The sequence below is a fragment of the Scyliorhinus torazame genome, unplaced genomic scaffold (assembly GCF_047496885.1).
Source record: "Scyliorhinus torazame isolate Kashiwa2021f unplaced genomic scaffold, sScyTor2.1 scaffold_408, whole genome shotgun sequence".
NCBI lineage: Eukaryota > Metazoa > Chordata > Chondrichthyes > Carcharhiniformes > Scyliorhinidae > Scyliorhinus > Scyliorhinus torazame.
Window position 1 is genome coordinate 80,117 of NW_027308135.1, and position 20,982 is coordinate 101,098.

At 48.7% G+C, this 20,982-nt stretch overlaps 1 protein-coding gene across 1 annotated transcript in view; it reads right to left on the minus strand.

Annotated features, from left to right (window-relative positions):
• Positions 1–20,982, minus strand: part of LOC140406279 (UDP-glucose:glycoprotein glucosyltransferase 1-like) — a gene marked incomplete at both ends in the record, with an annotated part of 178,975 nt that overhangs the window by 77,881 nt on the left and 80,112 nt on the right. Inside the window, one exon of the mRNA XM_072494390.1 lies at positions 11,311–11,475. Within this exon, the coding sequence (XP_072350491.1) occupies positions 11,311–11,475 (165 nt within the window). The remainder of the gene's footprint in view (positions 1–11,310; positions 11,476–20,982) is intronic.

Sequence of the window (20,982 nt, forward strand, 5' to 3'; positions counted from 1 at the left end):
AGGGGGCACCCATGTCTTGTACCCCTATGTAATCGGAAGTATCCCGATCTTTGCCTGTTTGTAACGACGCTTGCCACCGGGGCCCCATTCAAGAGTCTAACCCATCTAATGAACCCCTCCCCGAACCCAAATCTCTTCAGCACCTCCCACAGATAGTCACACTCCACCCTGTCGAATGCCTTCTCTGCATCCATCGCCACCACTATCTCTGCCTCCCCCTCCGGTGGGGGCATCATCATCACCCCCAGCAGCCTTCGTACATTGGCATTCAATTGTCTCCCCTTTACAAACCCTGTCTGGTCATCATGTACCACCCCTGGGACATAATCCTCTATCCTTGTCGCCATCACTTTGGCCAGCAGTTTGGCGTCTACGTTTAGGAGGGAGATGGGCCTGTATGACCCGCACTGCAGCGGGTCTTTGTCTCATTTCAGAATTAGCGATATCGTCGCCTCCGACATCGTCGGGGGTAATATCCCCCTTTCCTTAGCCTCATTAAAGGTTCTCGCCAAGAGCGGGGCCAGCAGGTCCATATACTTCCTATAAAATTCCACCGGGAACCCGTCTGGTCCCGGGGCCTTCCCTGCTTGCATGTTCCCTATTCCTTTGATCACCTCATCCACCTCAATCTGCGCCCCCAGATCTGCCACCTCCTGTCCCTCCACCCTCGGGAACTCTAGCTGATCCAAAAAGTGTATCATTCCTTCTTTCCCCTCCGGGGGTTGGGACTTGTACAGCCTCTCATAAAATGTCTTGAACACCTCGTTCACTTTCCCTACTCTCTGCTCCATCTTTCCCGTTTCGTCCCTAACTCCTCCGATCTCTCTCGCCGCCCCCCTCTTCCGAAGTTGTTGGGCCAGCAGCTGTCTCGCCTTTCCCCCATATTCATACTGTATCCCCTGTGCCTTCCTCCACTGTGTCTCTGCCTTTCCCGTGGTCAGCAGGTCAAACTCCATCTGTAATCTTCGTCTTTCCCTGTATAGCCCTTCGTCTGGGGCCTCCGCATACTTCTTATCCACCCTCAAAATTTCCCCCACTAATCTCTCTCTTTCTTTACTCTCTTGTTTCCCCTTGTGGGCTCTGATGGAAATCAGCTCTCCTCTAACCACCGCCTTCAGCGCTTCCCATACTACCCATACTTCCCATACTACCTGGACCTCCCCATCGTCGTTGACCTCCAGGTATCTTTCAACACATCCCCTCACCCTTCCGCATACCCCCTCGTCCGCCAGTAGTCCCATGTCTAATCGCCAGAGTGGGCACTGCTCCCCTTCCTCTCCTAGTTCCAGATCCACCCAATGCGGGGCGTGATCTGACACGGCTGTAGCCGAGTACTCTGTTCCTGCCACCTTCGGGATCAGTGCCCTTCCCAAAACAAAAAAGTCTATCCGGGAGTATACCTTATGGACGTGGGAGAAAAAGGAAAATTCTTTACCCATCGGTCTGGCGAATCTCCACGGATCTACTCCCCCCATTTGTTCCATATATCCCTTAAGCACCTTGGCCGCTGCCGGCCTTCTCCCGGTCCTGGATCTGGACCGGTCCAGCCCTGGGTCCAGCACTGTGTTGAAGTCCCTCCCCCATGAACAAGTTTCCCACTTCCAGGTCCGGGATACCTCCCAGCATTCGCTTCATGAATCCCGCATCATCCCAGTTCGGGGCATATACGTTCACCAGCACAACCGCCTCACCCTGCAATCTGCCACTCACCATCACATATCTGCCCCCACTATCCACCTCTGTGGTCTTAGCTTTGAACGATACACGTTTCCCCACCAGTATTCCACCCCTCTGTTTTTCGCGTCCAACCCTGAGTGGAATACCTGTCCCACCCATCCTTTCCTTAGTCTAACCTGATCCGCCAACTTCAGGTGCGTCTCCTGGAGCATAACTACGTCCGTCTTCAGTCTCTTTAAGTGCGCAAACACCCTTGCCCTCTTAATCGGCCCATTTAAACCTCTCACATTCCACGTGATCAGCCGAATTGGGGGGCCATTTACCCACCCCCCCCCCCTCGTCGACTAGCCGTCCCATTTTTTAAGCCATCTCCTCACCCAGGTCTCACGCACCCGTCTGTCCCCCAGACGGCGCCCTCCCGTCTCGACCACCGCGTCTCGTATCAGCTCCCCCTTACCCTCAGCAGCAGCAACCCCGTTAATCCCCCCCCCCCCAGATCCCCCTCTAGCTTGATTGCTCCCCCCATATTGCTTCCGGAAGTCAGCTAACTTTGGCTGACCACGGCTTCCCCCGTTCATTCTTTGACCTCCCTGCGTGTGAGGCTCCCTTCCTTCCTGTGCCCCTTTTCCTGCTATAATTTCCATAGCGCAGGAAAATACCCGCGCTTTCCTCTCGGCCCCGCCCCTAATGGCGCAGTTCCCTCATTCCCCTTCCCTGTCCCCTTTTCCACCAGTGCCCACATTTCTTCGTGTGTCCCCCATCGGAGGGGGGGGGGAAATTCCCCTTCCAACATTATTATACAGTAGCCCTCCCCTCTCCCCACTTTGCATTTCTGTGCCACCACCTCGCTACCTCCCTCCGGACATCAATTTCTCAAGTCTAGTCCAATTTCTCATCCTGAATAAATGTCCATGCCCCCTCCGCCGTCTCGAAGTAGTGGTGTTTGCCCTGATGCGTGACCCACAGTCTCGCCGGCTGCAGCATCCCAAATTTAACTTTCTTCCTATGGAGCACCGCCTTGGCCCGGTTGAAACTCGCCCTCCTTCTCGCCACCTCCGCACTCCAGTCTTGATACACGCGTATCACCGCGTTCTCCCATTTTTTACTCCATGTCTTCTTAGCCCAGCTCAGGACCATCTCTCTGTCCCTGTAGCGATGGAACTTCACCACCATTGCTCTTGGTGTTTTCCCTGCCTTTGGTCTTCTCATGAGGACCCGGTACGCTCCCTCCACTTCCAGGGGGCCCGTTGGGGCCTCAGCTCCCATTAGAGTATGGAGCATCGTACTCACATACGCCCCAGCATCAGCTCCCTCTGTTCCTTCGGGGAGACCTAAAATCCGTAAGTTCTTCCTCCTCGAGCTGTTCTCCAGGGCTTCCAGCCTTTCTATGCACCTCTTATGTAGTGCCTCATGCGGCTCCGATTTTACCACCAGGCCCTGTATCTCATCTTCGTTCTCGGCTGCCTTTGCCTTCACTCCACGGAGCTCCATCGCCTGGACCTTTTGTGTTTCCTTTAGTCCCGCGATTGCCAGTAACATCGGCGCCAGCACCTCTTTCTTGAGCTCCTCCACACATCGTCGGAGGAACTCCTGCTGTTCCGGGCCCCATACCATCTGGGCTCCCTCGGCCGCCATCTTGCTTCTCCCTTCTCTTCTCTGCCGCTGCTCCAAAGGATCCTCCGCAATCTGGCCACTACTGCCGCTCCTTTCCATCCACCCCCGGGGGGACTCCTTCCTTTGTCACCTCACAGTGGGTTTGGCCGAAAAATGTTCCCGTTGGGGCTCCCGATAAGAGCCCAAAAGTTCGTTGAAACGGGAGGTGCCGAAACGTGCGGCTTAGCGATGCATCGCCGCAACCGGAAGTCGGGTGAGATTCTTAACGAGCACTTTGCATTGGTATTCACCGAGGAGAGGGACATGACGGATGTTGAGGTTAGCGATAGATGTTTGATTACTCGAGGTCAAGTCGGCATAAGGAGGGAGGACGTGTTGGGTATTCTAAAAGGCATTAAGGTGGACAAGTCCCCAAGTCCCCAAGTTACTGAGGGAAGTGAGAGAGGAAATAGCTGGGGCCTTAACAGATACCTTTGCAGCATGCTTGAACACGGGTGAGGTACCGGAGGACTGGAGAATTGCTAATATTGTCTCCTTGTTTAAGAAGGGTAGCAGGGATAATCCAGGTAATTATAGGCCGGTGAGCCTGACGTCAGTGGTAGGGAAGCTGCTGGAGAAGATACTGAGGGATAGGATCTATTCCCATTTGGAAGAAAATGGGCTGATCAGTGATAGGCAACACGGTTTTATGCAGGGAAGGTCATGTCTTACCAACTTAATAGAATTCTTTGAGGAAGTGACAAAGTTGATTGATGAGGGAAGGGCTGTAGGTGTCATATACATGGACTTCAGTAAGGCATTTGATAAGGTTGCCCATGGTAGGCTGATGGAGAAAGTGAAGTCTCATGGGGTCCAGGGTGGACTAGCTAGATGGATAAAGAACTGGCTGGGCAACAGGAGACAGAGAGTAGTGGTGGAAGGGAGTTTCTCAAAATGGAGAACTGTGACCAGTGGTGTTTCACAGGGATCCGTGCTGGGACCACTGTTGTTTGTGATGTGCATAAATGATCTGGAGGAAGGTATAGGTGGTCTGGTTAGCAAGTTTGCAGATGACACTAAAATTGATGGAGTAGCAGATAGTGAAGGGGATTGTCAGAGAATACAGCAGAATACAGATAGATTGGAGAATTGGGCGGAAGAATGGCACATGGAGTTCAATCCGGGCAAATGCGAGGTGATGATGCATTTTGGAAGATCCAATTCAAGAGCGAACTATACGGTAAATGAAAAAGCCCTGGGGAAAATTGATGTACAGAGAGATCTGGGTGTTCAGGTCCACTGTACCCTGAAGGTGGCTGCGCAGGTCGGTAAGAGTGGTCAAGAACGCATAAGCCATGCTTTCCTTCATTGGAAGGGGTATTGTGCACAAGAGTTGGCAGGTCATGTTACAGTTGTATAGGACTTTGGGTTGGCCACATTTGGAGTACTGCGTACAGTTTTGGTCACCACATTACCAAAAGGATGTGGATGCTTTGGAGAAGGTGCAGAAGAGGTTCACCAGGATGTTGCCTGGTATGGAGGGCGCTAGCTATGAAGAGAGGTTTAGCAGATGAGGATTATTTTCATTAGAAAGACGATGGTTGAGGGGGGACCTCATTGAGGTCTACAAAATCATGAGAGCTGTAGACAGGGTGGATAGCAAGATGCTTTTTCCCAGAGTGGGGGACTCAATTACTCGGGGTCACGAGTTCAAGGTGAGAGGGGATAAGTTTAAGGGAGATGTGCGTGGAAAGTTCTTTACGCAGAGGGTGGTGGGTGCCTGGAATGCATTGCCGGTGGAGGTGGTAGAGGCGGTCACGATAGCGTCATTTAAGATGTATCTAGACAGATACATGAATGGGCAGGGAGCAGAGGGATACAGATCCTTAGAAAATAGGCGACAGTTTTAGATAGAGGATCTGGATTGGCGCAGGCTTGGAGGGCCGAAGGGCCTGTTCCTGTGCTGTATTTTTCTTTGTTCTTTGTACATCTTTATGTAGTCCAGGCCAATAGAAATGTTTCTGGATTTTAGCTTGAGTTTTCCTTATTCCCAAATGACCTCCATGTGCAACTTGCAACACCTCCTTTCTATACCCTACCGGCAATACTACTTGATGAACTTCTGCCCACTTTTCATCCGCCTGCATATGTAAAGGTCTCCATTTTCTCATCAAGACATTACTTTTATGGCAAAAGCCCAAGTGAAGCGAAGGAGGTGACAAAAGATTGTATACCCACTCAGGGATACACTCAGATTCCTCTTCTGTGTATGCTTTCTGATACATCCGGTATATTTCTGCATCTTTCTGTTGTAACTCTGCCAATTTTCCTGAACTAAAAATATCCGCCTCATCCTCCACCTGTTCTCATTCTTTTTCAACCATCTGATCAAAAATTGTTTCTGATAATTGCACATCAACTTCATCTTCACTGTTTGATGTCGCCTCTTGTCTTAACCTGTGACTTTGCAACCTTGTTAGTACACAATCCGGAAAAATCCCAGAATATTCATCCATCAACACTTCAGTTGTCTGGTTTTCCACTGGCTTATCAACCACAGTAGGCATCACTCCCACCTGCATTCCAGCTATACCATTACCCAAGTCAAACTGTATTCCTGGACAAGATAGTTACTCTATTATTCCGACTACCACTTCACCACTCTTCACTGGCCTTTCCAACCTTACCTTATATAATGGAACACTAGTCCTCTCACCCTGAATTCCACATATTACCACCTTTTCTGGCAACATTCTTCCCAAACTACATAACTCCTCATCTCTTACCATTAAAGATTGACTAGATCCCGTATCTATTAAAATTGTGACTTCTTTACCTACCTCCTCCTGATACACATGAGTAAACTTTACCCACAAGTAAATTCTTTAAAGAGATCTCGCACCTTCTTATCAATCACATCTTGACCAGTCTGTACAATCTTTTGCACCTCCTTCGCTTCACTTGGGTTTTTCTTTCTCACTTTAACAAACTCTACTGTCTTATCCTGTTTTACCACATCAGCCTTCCCAGTGCTTTTCTTCAACCACCAACACTGTGACTTTACATGGCCTAGTTTATTACAATGAAAACATTTGAAACTTTTCATGTCTCTTCCACCCTCCTGGATTTCTTTTTTAGTCTGAGGTACACTCTCCTTATTATATCCCATCAGATCACCTTTACCTTTACCATTTGAGTATTCCTCATGTCCCCAGTTTCTATCCCTCACAGGCTGAAACTGATGTCGGAAACCAAACTTTGATTTATGAACTAATTCATAATCATCTGCCATTTCTGCTGCTAATCTCACAGTTTTAACCCTCTGCTCTTCCACATGAGTTCTCACAACACCAGGAATTAAATTTTTAAACTTCTCCAAAAGTATAATTTCTCTGAGAGTTTCACACGTTTGGTCTATTTTCAAAGCCCTGATCCACCTATCAAAATTACTCTGTTTGAGCCTTTCAAACTCCATGTATGTTAGACCAAATTATTTCCTTAAATTTATGAACTTTGTCTGTGAGCTTCAGGCACGAGTTCATATGCACCTAAAATGGATTTCTTCACCTCCTCATGTGACTCAGATACCTCCTCGGATAGTGATGCAAACACTTCACTCGCCCTACCTATCAGCTTTGTTTGAATCAGTAATACCCACATGTCCTGTGGCCATTTCATTTGTTTAGCTACCTTCTGAAATGAAATGAAAAAGGCTTCCACTTCTTTCTCGTCAAACCTTGGCAATGCTTGGACATATTTAAATAGGTCCCCACCAAGCCTTCAACTATGACGCTCTTTCTCACTATCCTCATCACTATCATCCAACTGTACGTTTCCCTTTATGCCTGCCAATTCTAACTGACTGTCATGTTTCATGGCCATTTTCTGAAGTTCAAACTCTTTCCCTTTATCTGTATCTCCCTGATCTGTATCTCCCTTTCTCTTTCTTTTTGTTCCGCTAGGGCTATTCTTTCTTTCTCCTTTCTTCTCTCTCCTTTTCGTTTTCCTCTCTCTCTTTCTCTTTCTTTTTCCGCTCTCTCTCTTTCTTTTTCCACTCTCTCTCTTTCTTTTTCCTCTCTTTTGTATTTAAGCTGTTTTAATTCTTTGTCATGTTATATTTGTTTAATTTGTAACTGAATTTTTGCTGTTTCCAATGAGTCAAACTGTATCTCAGGCAACTTCAAATGCTTAGCCACCGCCATAATTATCTCATCTTTTCGCATTCTGTCCGTAAGGTACTGTGTGTGACCGTCTCCACCCCCAAAAACTTCAGAGCCTCTGAAAGAGCCATTGTCCACAACACCCCCCCTACTTAAACTATAATACCACACCTGAAAAGCACCCACAATATGCTCACCCCTCACTGTGTTTAAGTTCACTGAGCCAATCCAATTTTATCCCGGACGAGCCCCCAATTTGCAATTTGTTATGGGCCAAGGTTTAGAGAACCCCAAAGTGTATCATGGAGTTCACCTGACCCACAACTTTTGATAGATTGTGATATGGGGAGCACACGGCCCACTCTACAGTCGTGGTACAGCAGAAATGGAAAAGTATTTTTTAAAGCAAAACAATGTTTACTCTATGAACTCAAGTTAGCCTTTTTAAAACATACAGTGAACATCTTAGCAACCATCAATTCAAATACAACCCCCAAAGAATACAACACTAAGTAATCCTTAAGCTGTCGTTTTAACATCCATAAGACTTAAAAAAGAACTTTTAACAGAAGGACATCAGGTTAAAGTCACTACTGAGAGCAGTTATTAGTTTTAAATCACCAAAGGATCGATTTACAGTCTTTCAGTTGCAGAGAGACTAATACCCCTTCTGGCTGTGACTGCAGCTATCCAGCTCTGAAAACGAAACTAAAACACACCCTGCAGCAAACAGCCTAAAACGAAAGTAAAAAGCTGACAGACAGCCCAGCTCCACCCACACTCTGACATCACTGATAAACACCCATTTCTTAAAGGTACATTTCTTAAACACTCATTTCTTAAAGTTAGTCTCACATGACACATTGAACTCTGAAGGCAGAAGGGCAGGCTAATCGGGTGGTGAAAAAGGCTAAAGGCTTATGGAACACTTGACTTTATCAATCGTGGGAAAGATTACAAAAGCAGGGAGGTCATGTTGGAGTTGAACAGAACTTTGGTGAGGCCACAGCTGGAGTACTGTGTGCAATTCTGGTCGCCACATTATAGGAAGAATGTAATTGCACTGGAGGGGGTGCAGAGGAGATTCACCAGGATGTTGCCTAGGATGGAACAGTTAAATTATGAAGAGTGATTGGACAGGCTTAGGTTGTTTTTGCTGGAGCAGAGAAGACTGAGGGACGACCTGATCGAGGTGTGCAAGATTATGAGGGGCTTGGACAGGGTGGATAGAGAGCAGCTATTCCCCTTAGTTGAAGGGTCACCTACGAGGGAACAGTTAAAAGTGAGGGGCAGGAGGTTTAAGAGGGATTTGAGGGTGGTGACGGAATGCACTGCCTGGGAGAGTGCCATCCTTTAGAAAGGACCTGGATGAGCAATTGATAAGTCATAACATTCAAGGCCATGAGCCAAATGCTGACAAATGGGATTAGGTAGGTAGGTCAGGTGTTTATCATGCATCGGTGCAGACTCGATGGGCCGAAGGGTCTCTTCTGCACTGTATTATTTTGTGAGTATTTGAGGCCTTTTACCGGAAACTATACAGGTTGGAATCCCCTGCCAGGGGACAAGGGAAGAAGGCATTTCCGGGATAGGTTGGAGTGTCTGAGGGTTGAGCAGATAAGAGTGCAAGGCTGAGGGCCCCAGTGGGGCTGTGAGAGGTAATGAAGTGCGTGTAATCCAGGAAGGCCCCGGGCACACAGATTCCCAGCAGAGTTCTCTCAGCCATTTGGGTTGTTATTGGGTCCCTTGTTGGTGGAGATGTATAACGAGGAGCTGGAGAAGGGTGAACTCCCCCCCCCCCCCCACCCCCTGCCCCTTGATGTTGGAGGCATCAATCTTACTCATCCTAAAGGACAAAGACTCCGGCGTGTGGGTCACACCAGCCAGGTTTGCTACTGAACGTTGTTACAAAACTTTTGGCAAAGGTGCTGGCTACACAGACAGAAGGTTGTGTGCGGGAGTGATTGGGGAAGATCAGATCGAGTTTGAAAAGGGCAGGCAGTTATCGGCGAATGTATGGAGGTTATTGGATGTGATCATGATGCCTACAGGGGGGAAAGATGTGGATGTGGTGGTATCTGTGGATGCAGGGAAGGCATTTGACTGGGTGGAGGGGAAGTACTTGCTCGATGTGCTGGAGTGTTCGGGTTTGGGCAAGGGTTTGTAGACTGTGTCAGATTATTGTACAAGGCCCCAAGGGTGAGTGTTATGTGTCAGTTAGCGTACGTTGCAGCGTAGGGCAAGGCAGGGGTGCCTACTCTCCCCATTGCTCTTTGCCCTTGCGATCGAGCCATTGGCGATGGCTCTTTGGACCTCTAGGAAATAGAGGTGTTGAGCGGGGGTGGTGTGGATCACCGGGTCTGCCTGTATGGGGATGACCTCCTGTTATATATGTCAAACCCAGTGGAATGATTCGGCAGGGTAATGGGGATCCTGAGAGGGTTTAGTACTTTCTCAGGACAAACTCAATATGGCAAAAAATTAGATCTTTCCAATAAACGGCAGGGACAGGAAGGAAGTCTGAGAAAGCTACCGTTTTGGTTCGGTCGAGTTTCCGTTACCTGGGAATGCATGTTACACAAAGCTGAATTCAGCTCCATAAGTTTAACTTGACGAGACTTGTGGAGGGAATGAAGGAGGACCTTAGGAAATAGGATATGCAACCACTGTCATTGACGTAGAAAGTTCAGACAGTGAATCATAGAATTATAGAATTTACAGTGCAGAAGGAGGCCACTCGGCCCATCGAGTCTGCACCTGCTCTTAGAAAGAGCACCCTACTTAAACTCACGCCTCCACCCTATCCCCATAACCCAGTAACCCCAACTCACCTTTTTGGACACTAAGGGCAATTTATCATGGTCAATTCACTTAACCGGCACATCTTTGGACTGTGGGAGGAAACCGGAGCACCCGGAGGAAACCCACGCAGACACGGGGAGAACGTGCAGACTCCGCACAGACAGTGACCCAAGCCGAGAGTCAAACCTGGGACCATGGAACTGTGAAGCAACTGTGCTAACCACTATGCTACCGTGCTGCCCTGCAAAAATGGGGGTCTTCAAAATTCCTGTTTGTGTTTCAAAATATCCCGATTTTCTTGCCCAAGTCTTTTCTAAGGAAAGCGAATAAGATGATTCTGAGTTTTGTATGTACGGGGAACCCTTATACCTGAAGGGTTTTTCTGGATAGACCTAGATGGAGGGGAGGCCTGACAGGCTGAAAATATTGTAATGATCCAAAAGTGGACGGTGGATCAGGCGTCGGTGGGGCGGAGTGGAGGAGGCCTCATGTTAGGGAACCACTTTGAGAGTACTGGTTTTAGCGCCTCTGCCGTTCGCGCTGAACAGATTCTTCTCAAATCCATTGGTGATTTCTGTGGTGAGGGTGCTTAACCAGTGCAGGCAGCACTTTGGGATGGAGGACATGTACATGAGCGTACTGATCTGTGACAACCAGAGATCTGTCCTGGCGAGTCCAGATGCTAGGTTTCAGGAGTGGGACTGGTTGGGGATTGGGTGTTTTAGAAACCTGTTTGTTGGGGGAAAGTTTGTGGACTTGTCGGAGTTACAAAAGACATATTAGTTGCCAATGGAGAATAGGTTCAGGTGCCAACAGATCAGGGCCTTCCTGAGAAAGGAGGTGGGGTTGTTCTTGATGTTACTCCCCCTGCAGGACAGGGGGGGGATGAGATTGGGAAAGGCAAGATCTCGGACATTCATGCAGAGCTGAGTAAAAAGGAGGAAGCACCAGTGGACAAAACAGGAATTACAGTCACCTACAATACAGCCCTTGTCCAATGAGGTCTGAAAATTAGAACTAGTTTCAGAATGAATAATCAGGCTTGGACATACTACATCTTATGACACTTAAAACTTACCATGAAAACTGCCTTCTGAAAAAATCCTGCTGCATCCATTATCTTCTGAAGGATAATAGTTTCCAACTCTTCAGGGTCCAACCCATCAATGTTAAATGGAATGCCATTAAAGAGACCTTGTGGCAATGCACCCAAACCAGTGGTTTCATAAAAGCTTGCTCCTGCCTGTTCAAATCAGAAGCGAGACAGATATTAATACAGGATTTGAGCTTTACAACAAAAGGAATCTTAAACTTACTATTACACCTGACTGGAAGTCAGCTTGATGTTATGTACTGAGTGCAGTACAAAAACACCGGTTCATGTTTTGTTTCAGTGCAATTTTTTAAATTTTACAAACATTGTAAATAGGATCAAATAGATTTATTTGAGTAAAATCACTGATCTTTCTAGATATGAGTCGTTTGGACCAGAAAGATCCAGGTCCACTTCACATGCATAAGAGTTAACTGATCTTAGTGATCATTGGGGGAGCATCATTGGATTAGTATGGGGAAGATGTACAAAAAAGAAAATCAACTCCTGGATGCAATCTTGCATTGGTGTATGAATATCACAGAGAAAAAGATCAGGCTTAGCTTTCACATCTTTTCAACTGTTGACTCTTCTGTGCAGGATTCATGGTGAACAACACTTGGGCAAGTACCTGAGAGCTGCCACAAGTAATGAGGTTGTATTTCAGGAGAGAAATCAGAACAAAAGAACCTGCAGGATAAAAATAAAACCTTGCCTGGAAATTAAGTTATACAAACTGTTATAACCTGCCTACTTACAATTGGCTGGGGACTAATAACTATCCCACAATCCTATGGGAGTATGAACTTCCCCAATGAGGGGGGCGGAGAAACTCCTAGTATAAATAAGCTGGCCAGTTCAGGAACCAGCAGGAAGGAGAAGGTAGCAAGGGAGGTTACTGCTACTGTTATGTATATATTGTTATAGTAAATAAACGTTATTATTTTGTATCCTTAAAACTCGTGCTGGATTCTTTGTGGCCCTTACAAAACTGGCGACGAAGGTAAAAGTGAATAGCTGTCTACACTGCTGAAGCCACCTCCCTGGATTTTTGTTGGATACAGGTTGGAAGTTGTTTTCTATTATACCATGCCTCTGTACGGACGTTTGGATGTTTTTGATGCTGCGCTGGAAAGCTGGTTCCAACCAGTACACACAACGGATGCGTTACTATTTCCGGGCAAACAATATCACTGAAAACGAGCGCCAGGTGGTCATATTGCTCACCGCCTGCGGGCCGCATACGTTTGGGGTGATTAGGAGCCTTATGTACCCAGCTGCGCCGGACACCAAAACGTTTGACGAACTTGTGAATATAGTGGGTCAACACTTTAACCCAACCCCGTCCACGATAGTCCAGCGTTACCGGTTTAATACCGCTGAGAGGACCCCTGGAGAATCCCTTGCCGATTTTTTATCCAGGCTACGCGGGATTGCGGAATACTGTGACTATGGTGAGACCTTGTCAGAAATGTTACGCGATCGTTTGGTTTGCGGTATTAACAATGCAGCAACCCAGAGAAAGTTGTTAGCGGAGCCAACATTGACTTTTCAACAAGTCTTGTCCTGAGAGAGCGCAGAGCGAGGAGTACAGGAGCTACAGGGAATGGAAGTGCATGCCTTGGGGCGCAACCCTTTCCGCCCAAAAACGTCCCCCCGCACTCCTGCGGTACCTTGGGCGAGGCAACGACCGGACCGATGCCAGTGGCCATCGGACATTCCTCCCCGAAGGGAGCCTTCTCCAGAGCCAATGGATGAGGAGCCATGTCCGTGTCAGACTTGTAGGCGCCGACCCTGTTGTTCAACAGAGGCGCCGTTGTTCCGACCGAAACTGGGACCAGCCCAGGGGCCGTAACTGGGACCAGCCCAGAGGCCGTACCTTCCATGTGGATGAACCTGCGGCGACCACTCCTGAGGACGTGGAGACGGAGGACGACTGCCTGCAGCTGCATTGTGTGGCAGCTCCCCGTGTGGCCCCCATTAAGGTGACAGTACGGGTCAATGGCCACCCGCTGGAGATGGAGTTGGATACTGGCGCAGCGGTCTCCATGATCGCCCAGAGGACATTCGACCGCATCAAGCAGGGTATACAGACCCTTACATTAACTGACTCACAGGCCAGGTTGGCCACCTACACGGGGGAACCACTGGACATTGCAGGAACTACAATGACTCCTGTTGTCAATGGACGCCAGGAGGGGCGTTTCCCACTTATCGTAGTGCGTGGCCATGGGCCTAGCCTGTTGGGTCGGGACTGGTTGCGCCATTTGCGGTTGCAATGGCAGCACATCCTCCAGTTTCTGGAGGGTTGACTGAGGTGCTAGGACGATACCCAGAGGTATTCCAGCCTGGTTTGGGGAAAATAAAAGGGGCCGTAGCCCGTATCCAAGTTGAACCAGGAGCCACGCCGCGCTATTTCCGGGCGCGTCCAGTGCCTTACGCTTTACTCGAGAAGGTAGAAGGGGAGCTCACTCGTTTGGAGAGTTTGGGTATTATCAGGCCCGTCCATTTTGCTGACTGGGCAGCACCAATTGTACCAGTAATGAAGCCAGATGCCACAGTTCGCTTGTGTGGTGACTATAAACTTACAGTGAATACAGTTTCCAGACTCGACCGATACCCAATGCCTGCATAGAGGATCTCTACGCGAAACTTGCAGGTGGACTCTCATTCACAAAATTAGATATGAGTCACGCCTACCTGCAGTTGGAGCTGGACCCTGCCTTACGACCATATCTAACAATTAACACACACCGGGGCCTGTATGAATATACACGGTTGCCCTTTGGAGTATCCTCTGCCTGCGCAATTTTTCAACGTGTTATGGAGGGCATTTTGAGAGGTTTACCACGTGTGGCAGTCTACCTAGATGACGTGTTGATTACAGGGACGTCGGAGCAAGAGCATTTGGAAAATCTGGAGGCTGTCCTTAGACGCCTTTCGGAGGCTGGAGTCCGTTTACGTCACACAAAGTGCGTATTTCAGGCAAAAGAAGTAGTCTACCTAGGTTATCAGGTGGACCGCGAGGGTCTGCACCCCGTCACAGAGAAGGTGCGTGCAATTCAACATGCCCCCACCCCGACTGACACTTCGCATCTTCGTTCTTTTCTCGGTCTCGTAAACTATTACGGGAAGTTCCTCCCCAATCTGGCAACTACGCTGGCCCCCTTGCACCTGCTGCTAAAGAAAAATCACACCTGGGTTTGGGGTCAGCCGCAAGAAACCGCTTTCCGGCGGGTAAAGCAACAATTGTCGTCGTCTGGGGTACTAACCCACTATGATCCGGGAAAGCCTTTGCTCGTCACATGTGATGCATCCCCGTATGGTATTGGGGCTGTCCTGTCCCACAAGATGGAGAACGGGGCCGAGCGACCGATAGCTTTCGCCTCCCGCACATTGACTGCAGCGGAGAAAAAGTACACGCAGATCGAGAAGGAGGGCCTGGCAGTGGTTTTCGCGGTGAAACGCTTCCACCAGTATGTGTACGGCCGCCATTTCACTATCGTGACTGATCATAAGCCCCTGCTGGGACTCTTCAGAGAGGATAAGCCAATACCGCCCATTGCTTCTGCACGGATCCAGCGCTGGGCTTTGTTGCTTTCTGCATATGAGTATTCGCTGGAGCACAAACCAGGTACGCAGATAGCAAATGCCGACACACTGAGCCGATTGCCTTTATCGACCGGCCCCATGTCGACCCCCACGACCGGTGAGGTGGTTGCAACCCTAAATTTTATGGACACCTTGCCTGTCACGGCATCACAGATCCGTGAGTGGACCCAGACGGAGCCAGTCTTGTCAAAGGTTCGGCACATAGTCCTGTATGGTGGGCAGCATAGACAGCTCCCAGGCGAGTTGCGGGCATTTTCCTCCAAGCTGTCAGAGTTCAGCGTGGAAGACGGCATCCTCTTGTGGGGGACGCGTGTGATTGTCCCGGAAAAAGGCCAGGAGCTGATATTATCAGACTTGCACAATGGGCATCCAGGCGTGATCAAGATAAAAATGTTGGCCCGGAGTTATGTCTGGTGGCCAGGCCTCGACACCGACATTGAGAAGGTGGCCCAAAACTACTCCATTTGCCAGGAGCAACAGAAGCTTCCGCCGGCCGCGCCCCTACATCACTGGGAATTGCCAGGACGGCCTTGGGCACGCTTACATGAAGATTTCGCAGGCTCTTTTCAGGGATCCATGTTCCTTCTACTAATTGACGCCCAGTCCAAATGGCTGGAGGTGCATAAGATGCAGGGGACAACGTCCTGCGCAACAATTGAAAAGATGCGTTTGTTGTTTAGTACGCATGGCCTCCCTGAGGTGCTGGTCACGGATAACAGCACTCCATTCACGAGTGAGGAGTTTGCGAGGTTCACGAAGATGAACGGCATACGCCATATCCGCACTGCCCCTTACCACCCGGCTTCAAATGGGTTGGCAGAGCGTGCAGTGCAAACATTCAAAAGAGGCCTAAAGAAGCAGTCTTCCGGATCAATGGACACGAGACTGGTTCGCTTTTTGTTTACGTACAGGACCACCCCCCATGCAGTGACTGGGGTAGCTCCCGCTGAACTCCTAATGGGCCGAAGACTTCGCACCCGCCTTAGTATGTTCTTCCCGGACATTGGCACAAAGGTATGCCGCACACAAGAACGGCAGGGACAGGGATTGTCTCGGCATCGTCCGATTCGGCAGTTTGCGCCCGGTGACCCAGAATTCGTGCGGAATTTTGCTGGTGGTGCCCAATGGGTTCCTGGTGTAATCTTTCGCCAAACGGGCCCTATATCTTACCAAGTGCAAGCCCAGGGTCGGCTCCAGCGAAAACAAACATGTAGACCACGTCCGGTCCAGGAGACCATCCCCTCAAAAGACTCCCCGCCCCCGGAGCTCATTTCAACAGCCGCAAAGCCCAGAGACAAGGGAAGGTAGTCCTCAAAATCTTCCACTGGTGCCTCACTCGAAGCCTGCGCAGGTCGTTACGGGACCGAATGGAGATAGAGACGCTGACATGACGGAGGCAGCAGACTCTGACTCCGAGATGGAGACACAGGATGCATCAGAGGGGGAATCCTCGGGTCCACAGGCCGTGGATGTACAACCGCGCCGTTCATCACGGAAGCGCCGGTCTCCGTCTCGTTACACGCCGCCTGATCCAGCGCCGCGTGCAAATGGCGTCCGGCCTGCGGCCAAACGAGTTCGACGCCTTCCTTCGCCAGGGTCTTCGGTGGATTCCTTGGACTTTGGGGGGGGGGGAGGGATGTTATAACCTGCCTACTTACGGTTGGCTGGGGACTAATGACTATCCCACAATCCTATGGGAGTATGAACTTCCCCAATGAGGGGGGCGGAGAAACTCCTAGTATAAATAAGCTGGCCAGTTCAGGAACCAGCAGGAAGGAGAAGGTAGCAAGGGAAGTTACTGCTACTGTTATGTATATATTGTTATAGTAAATAAACGTTATTATTTTGTATCCTTAAAACTCGTGCTGGATTTTTCGTGGCCCTTACAAAACAAATAATGGGCAGCACGGTGGCGCAGTGGGTTAGCCCTGTTGCCTCACGGCACCGAGGTCCCAGATTCGATCCCGGCTCTGGGTCACTGTCCGTGTGGAGTTTGCACATTCTCCCCGTGTTTGCGTGGGTTTCGCCCCCACAACCCAAAGATGTGCAAGGTAGGTGAATTGGCCACGCTAACATTGCCCCATAATTGGAAAAAATGAAAAATGAATGGGCAGCACGGTAGCCTTGTGGATAGCACAATTGCTTCACAGCTCCAGGGTCCCAGGTTCGATTCCGGCTTGGGTCACTGTCTGTGCGGAGTCTGCACATCCTCCCCGTGTGTGCGTGGTTTTCCTCCGGGCGCTCCGGTTTCCTCCCACAGTCCAAAGATGTGCGGGTTAGGTGGATTGGCCATGATAAATTGCCCTTAGTGTTGGGTGGGGTTACTGGGTTATGGGGATAGGGTGGTGGTGTTGACCTTGGGTAGGGTGCTCTTTCCAAGAGCCGGTGCAGACTCGATGGGCCGAATGGCCTCCTTCTGCACTGTAAATTCTATGAAATTCTATGAAATTGGGTACACTAAATTTATTTTTAAAAAAGTTATATAAATGACAGTAAGAATGAACATGTAACATTAGAAAATGTTCTATACACTGCAAGCAGCTAATAACTTGGACAGGTATGCCAATGCATATAGCATTAGAGATGATGTGGAGATGCCGGCGTTGGACTGGGGTGAGCACAGGAAGATGTCTTACAACACCAGGTTAAAGTCCAACAGGTTTGTTTCGATGTCATTAGCTTTCGGAGCGCTACCAACTGTCCTGGCTTGACACAATTCACACCTCTTTAACCTGGGGTTACCCCATCTCTGGATCTGTAAAGATTTAATCACCTGCTCGCATTCCAAGCATTGTCTGGCATCTTTGAATCTGTCTATATATATGTTTCTGGAACATACCTCTTCATTCACCTGAGGAAGGAGCAGCGCTCCGAAAGCTAGTGACATCGAAACAAACCTGTTGGACTTTAACCTGGTCTTGTAAGACTTCTTACTATAGCATTAGATGAATGGAACGGATTGCATCTGAAGTGTTTGACTCCTTGACAACATTATGTTCTAATACAATTTCTTTTGAACATTCAATAATGGTGGAAGTTTAGATTAGATGGGATTCATGGTTTCAACCCTTGCATTTTTTGAGACGAACATTGGGTGGACCTTTTCCGAAACATGACTGTCATTTTGGACAAGAAGATTGACGCGATTCACATTGGCACCGGCAGCACAATACGGGTTGCAATCATCAGCGACCAAAAGGCACAGACAAAAGCAGGAAGGCAGTTCAGGTGTCCCCTGCGGTCATCTCCCTCCAAAACAGGTATACTGTTTTGGATACTGTTGGGGGAGATGGCTTACCAGGGGAAGGCAGTAGTAGCCAGGTTCATGGCACCGTGGCTGGCGCTGCTGTACAGAAGGGCGGGAAAAAGAGTGGAAGGGCAATAGTCATAGGGGATTCAATTGTAAGGGGAGTAGATAGGCGGTTCTGTGGTCGAAAACGAGACTCCTGAATGGTATGTTGCCTCCCAAGTGCACGGGTCAGGGATGTCTCAGATAGGCTGCAGAACATTCTGAAGGGGGAGGGTGAACAGCCAGTTGTCATGGTGCGTATAGGCACCAATGATATAGGTAAAAAACGGGATGAGGTCCTACAAGCAGAATTTAGGGAGTTAGGAGCCAAGTTAAAAAGTCAGAGCTCAGAGATAGTAATCTCAGGATTGTTACCAGTGCCATGTGGTAGTCATAGTAGAAATGAAAGAATAGGCAGGATGAATGCGTGTCTTGAGAGATGGTGCAGGAGGGAGGGGTTCAGATTCTTGGGACATTGGGACCGGTTGTGGGGGAGGTGGGACTACTACAAATTGGATGGTCTAAACCTGGGCAGGACTGGAACCAATGTCCTTGGGGGTGCTTTTGCTAACGCTGTTGGGGAGGGTTTAAACTAATGTGGCAGGTGGATGGGAATCAAATGAGGAGGTTAGTGGACAGTAAGGAGGTAGTAACTAAAGCCTGTAAGGAACTAGATCATGAAGTCAGCGTGACTAAGGGGAAGAGTTGGCAGGGAGCAGATGATGAACGCAAAGGGATTGGTGGTCTGAGGTGCATTTGTTTTAATGCAAGAAGTGTAGTAGGTAAAACAGATGAAGTTAGGGTTTGGATTAGGACCTGGGAGTATGATGTTATTGCTCTTACTGAGACTTGGTTGAGGGAAGGGCATGATTGGCAACTAAATATTCCAGGATATTGAAGCTTCAGGAGGGATAGAGAGGGAGGTAAAAGGGGTGGGGGAGTTGCATTACTGGTCAGAGAGGATATCACAGCTGTGCTGAAGGAGGGCACTACGGAGGACTTGAGCAGTGAGGCGATATGGGCAGAGCTCAGAAATAGGAAGGGTGCAGTAACAATATTGTGGGTGTACTACAGACCTCCCATCAGCGAGCGTGAGATAGAGGTACAAATATGTAAACAGATTATGGAAAGATGTAGGAGCAACAGGGTGGTGGTGATAGGAGATTTTAATTTTCCCAACATTGACTGGGATACACTTAGTGTTAGAGGTCTAGATGGAGCAGAATTTGTAAGGAGCATCCAGGAGGGTTTTCTAGAGCAGTACGTAAATAGTGCGACTCGGGAAGGGGCCATACTGGGCCTGGTGTTGGGGAATGAGCCCGGCCAGGTGGTTGAAGTTTCAGTCGGAGATTACTTTGGGCATAGTGATCACAATTGCATAAGTTTTAGAATACTCATGGACAAAGACGAGAGTGGTCCTAAAGGAAGAAAATTGGGGGAAGGCCAACTATACCAAAATTCGGCAGGAGCTGGGGAATGTGGATAGGGAGCAGCTGTTTGAAGGTAAATCCACATTTGATATGTGGAAGGCTTTTAAAGAGCGGTTGATTAGAATGCAGGACAGACATGTCTCTGTGAAAATGAGGGATAGAAATGGCAAGATTAGGAAACCATGGATGACAGGTGAAATTGTGAGATTAGCTAAGAGGAAAAAGGAAGCATACCTAAGGTCTAGTCAACTGAAGGCAGACAAAGCTGTTGCTAATTTTCTCCTTGGTTCAATTGCTCTGTTTTATTACCTTTGCTCTCGAGTCGCCAGGAATCTTTATGATACCGCCACGAGGTCCAAGTCCGAGTAATGATCAATAACCCAATACACCAATTAGTAAGATTTAAATCAAAGCACATTTATTATACACAGTAATCGCTACTCATGCACAAATTTTACGTCTAAGCTACTTCTACAACTAACAGGCCTATACTTAACTTTGAACTGGCCCACCAGGTCAGAGAAACAAATGGCCTTTCGTTCGGGTTCTGAGTCTGCAGGATTCGAAGTTGGTACGGATTGGTAGCTAGGAGCGCCTATCTCGTAGCGAGCGTTGAATTAAGACTTACGAGTTCGATGATCACTGGAGTCACTGCACCGGTCACGGTCAATGTTGGTTCGTTGTTGCTGGGTGACCCGGGCAGGAAGAAGAGCGTGAAGAGAGCGAAGAGGTGGAGAAGAAGTGGAGAAGAGAGCGATTTGAACTTGGGGCTCAATTCTTATAGTCCCCAGGGGCTTCCCGCCTTTCGGGGCGGACTCTGTACCTGGTCCCAAGTGATTGGACTTTGTCCCAATCGCTTGGTTCGATTTTCTCCAATACTGGAGCGGTTCCCTGATCGATGGGTGGTCTTGAGGTGCTCGTTCACCTCCTTTGTTTTGGCTCCTGCAGGCGCCGAGGAGTCTGGCTTTGCTTTGTGTGTCAAAATATTGCTTATTGTTCCCGGGGATTGCTCATCAGTATGCAGATGGCTGTTCACTTTGTTATGCTGATGGCCGCTGGTATCGATGTTGTCTGGTCTTTGCAGAGGTAAATACACAGCAAACCTGCAGCTGCTGGGTTTTGTCTTGTTGGCTGACTTTCTCATCAGCCTTTGCCGTTCGCCATTTTGAATCGGGAGTTGGCCAATTTAAGTGGCTACATTCCCTCCTTGTGATCCTAACGCGAAGCGTGAAGGATCACATAACTATGTTGCTTTCCATTCCCTGACCTTCCTTCATGGCCTCTACACTGACCATAACTATGCAAAAATGTTTTAACTGCCAGTTC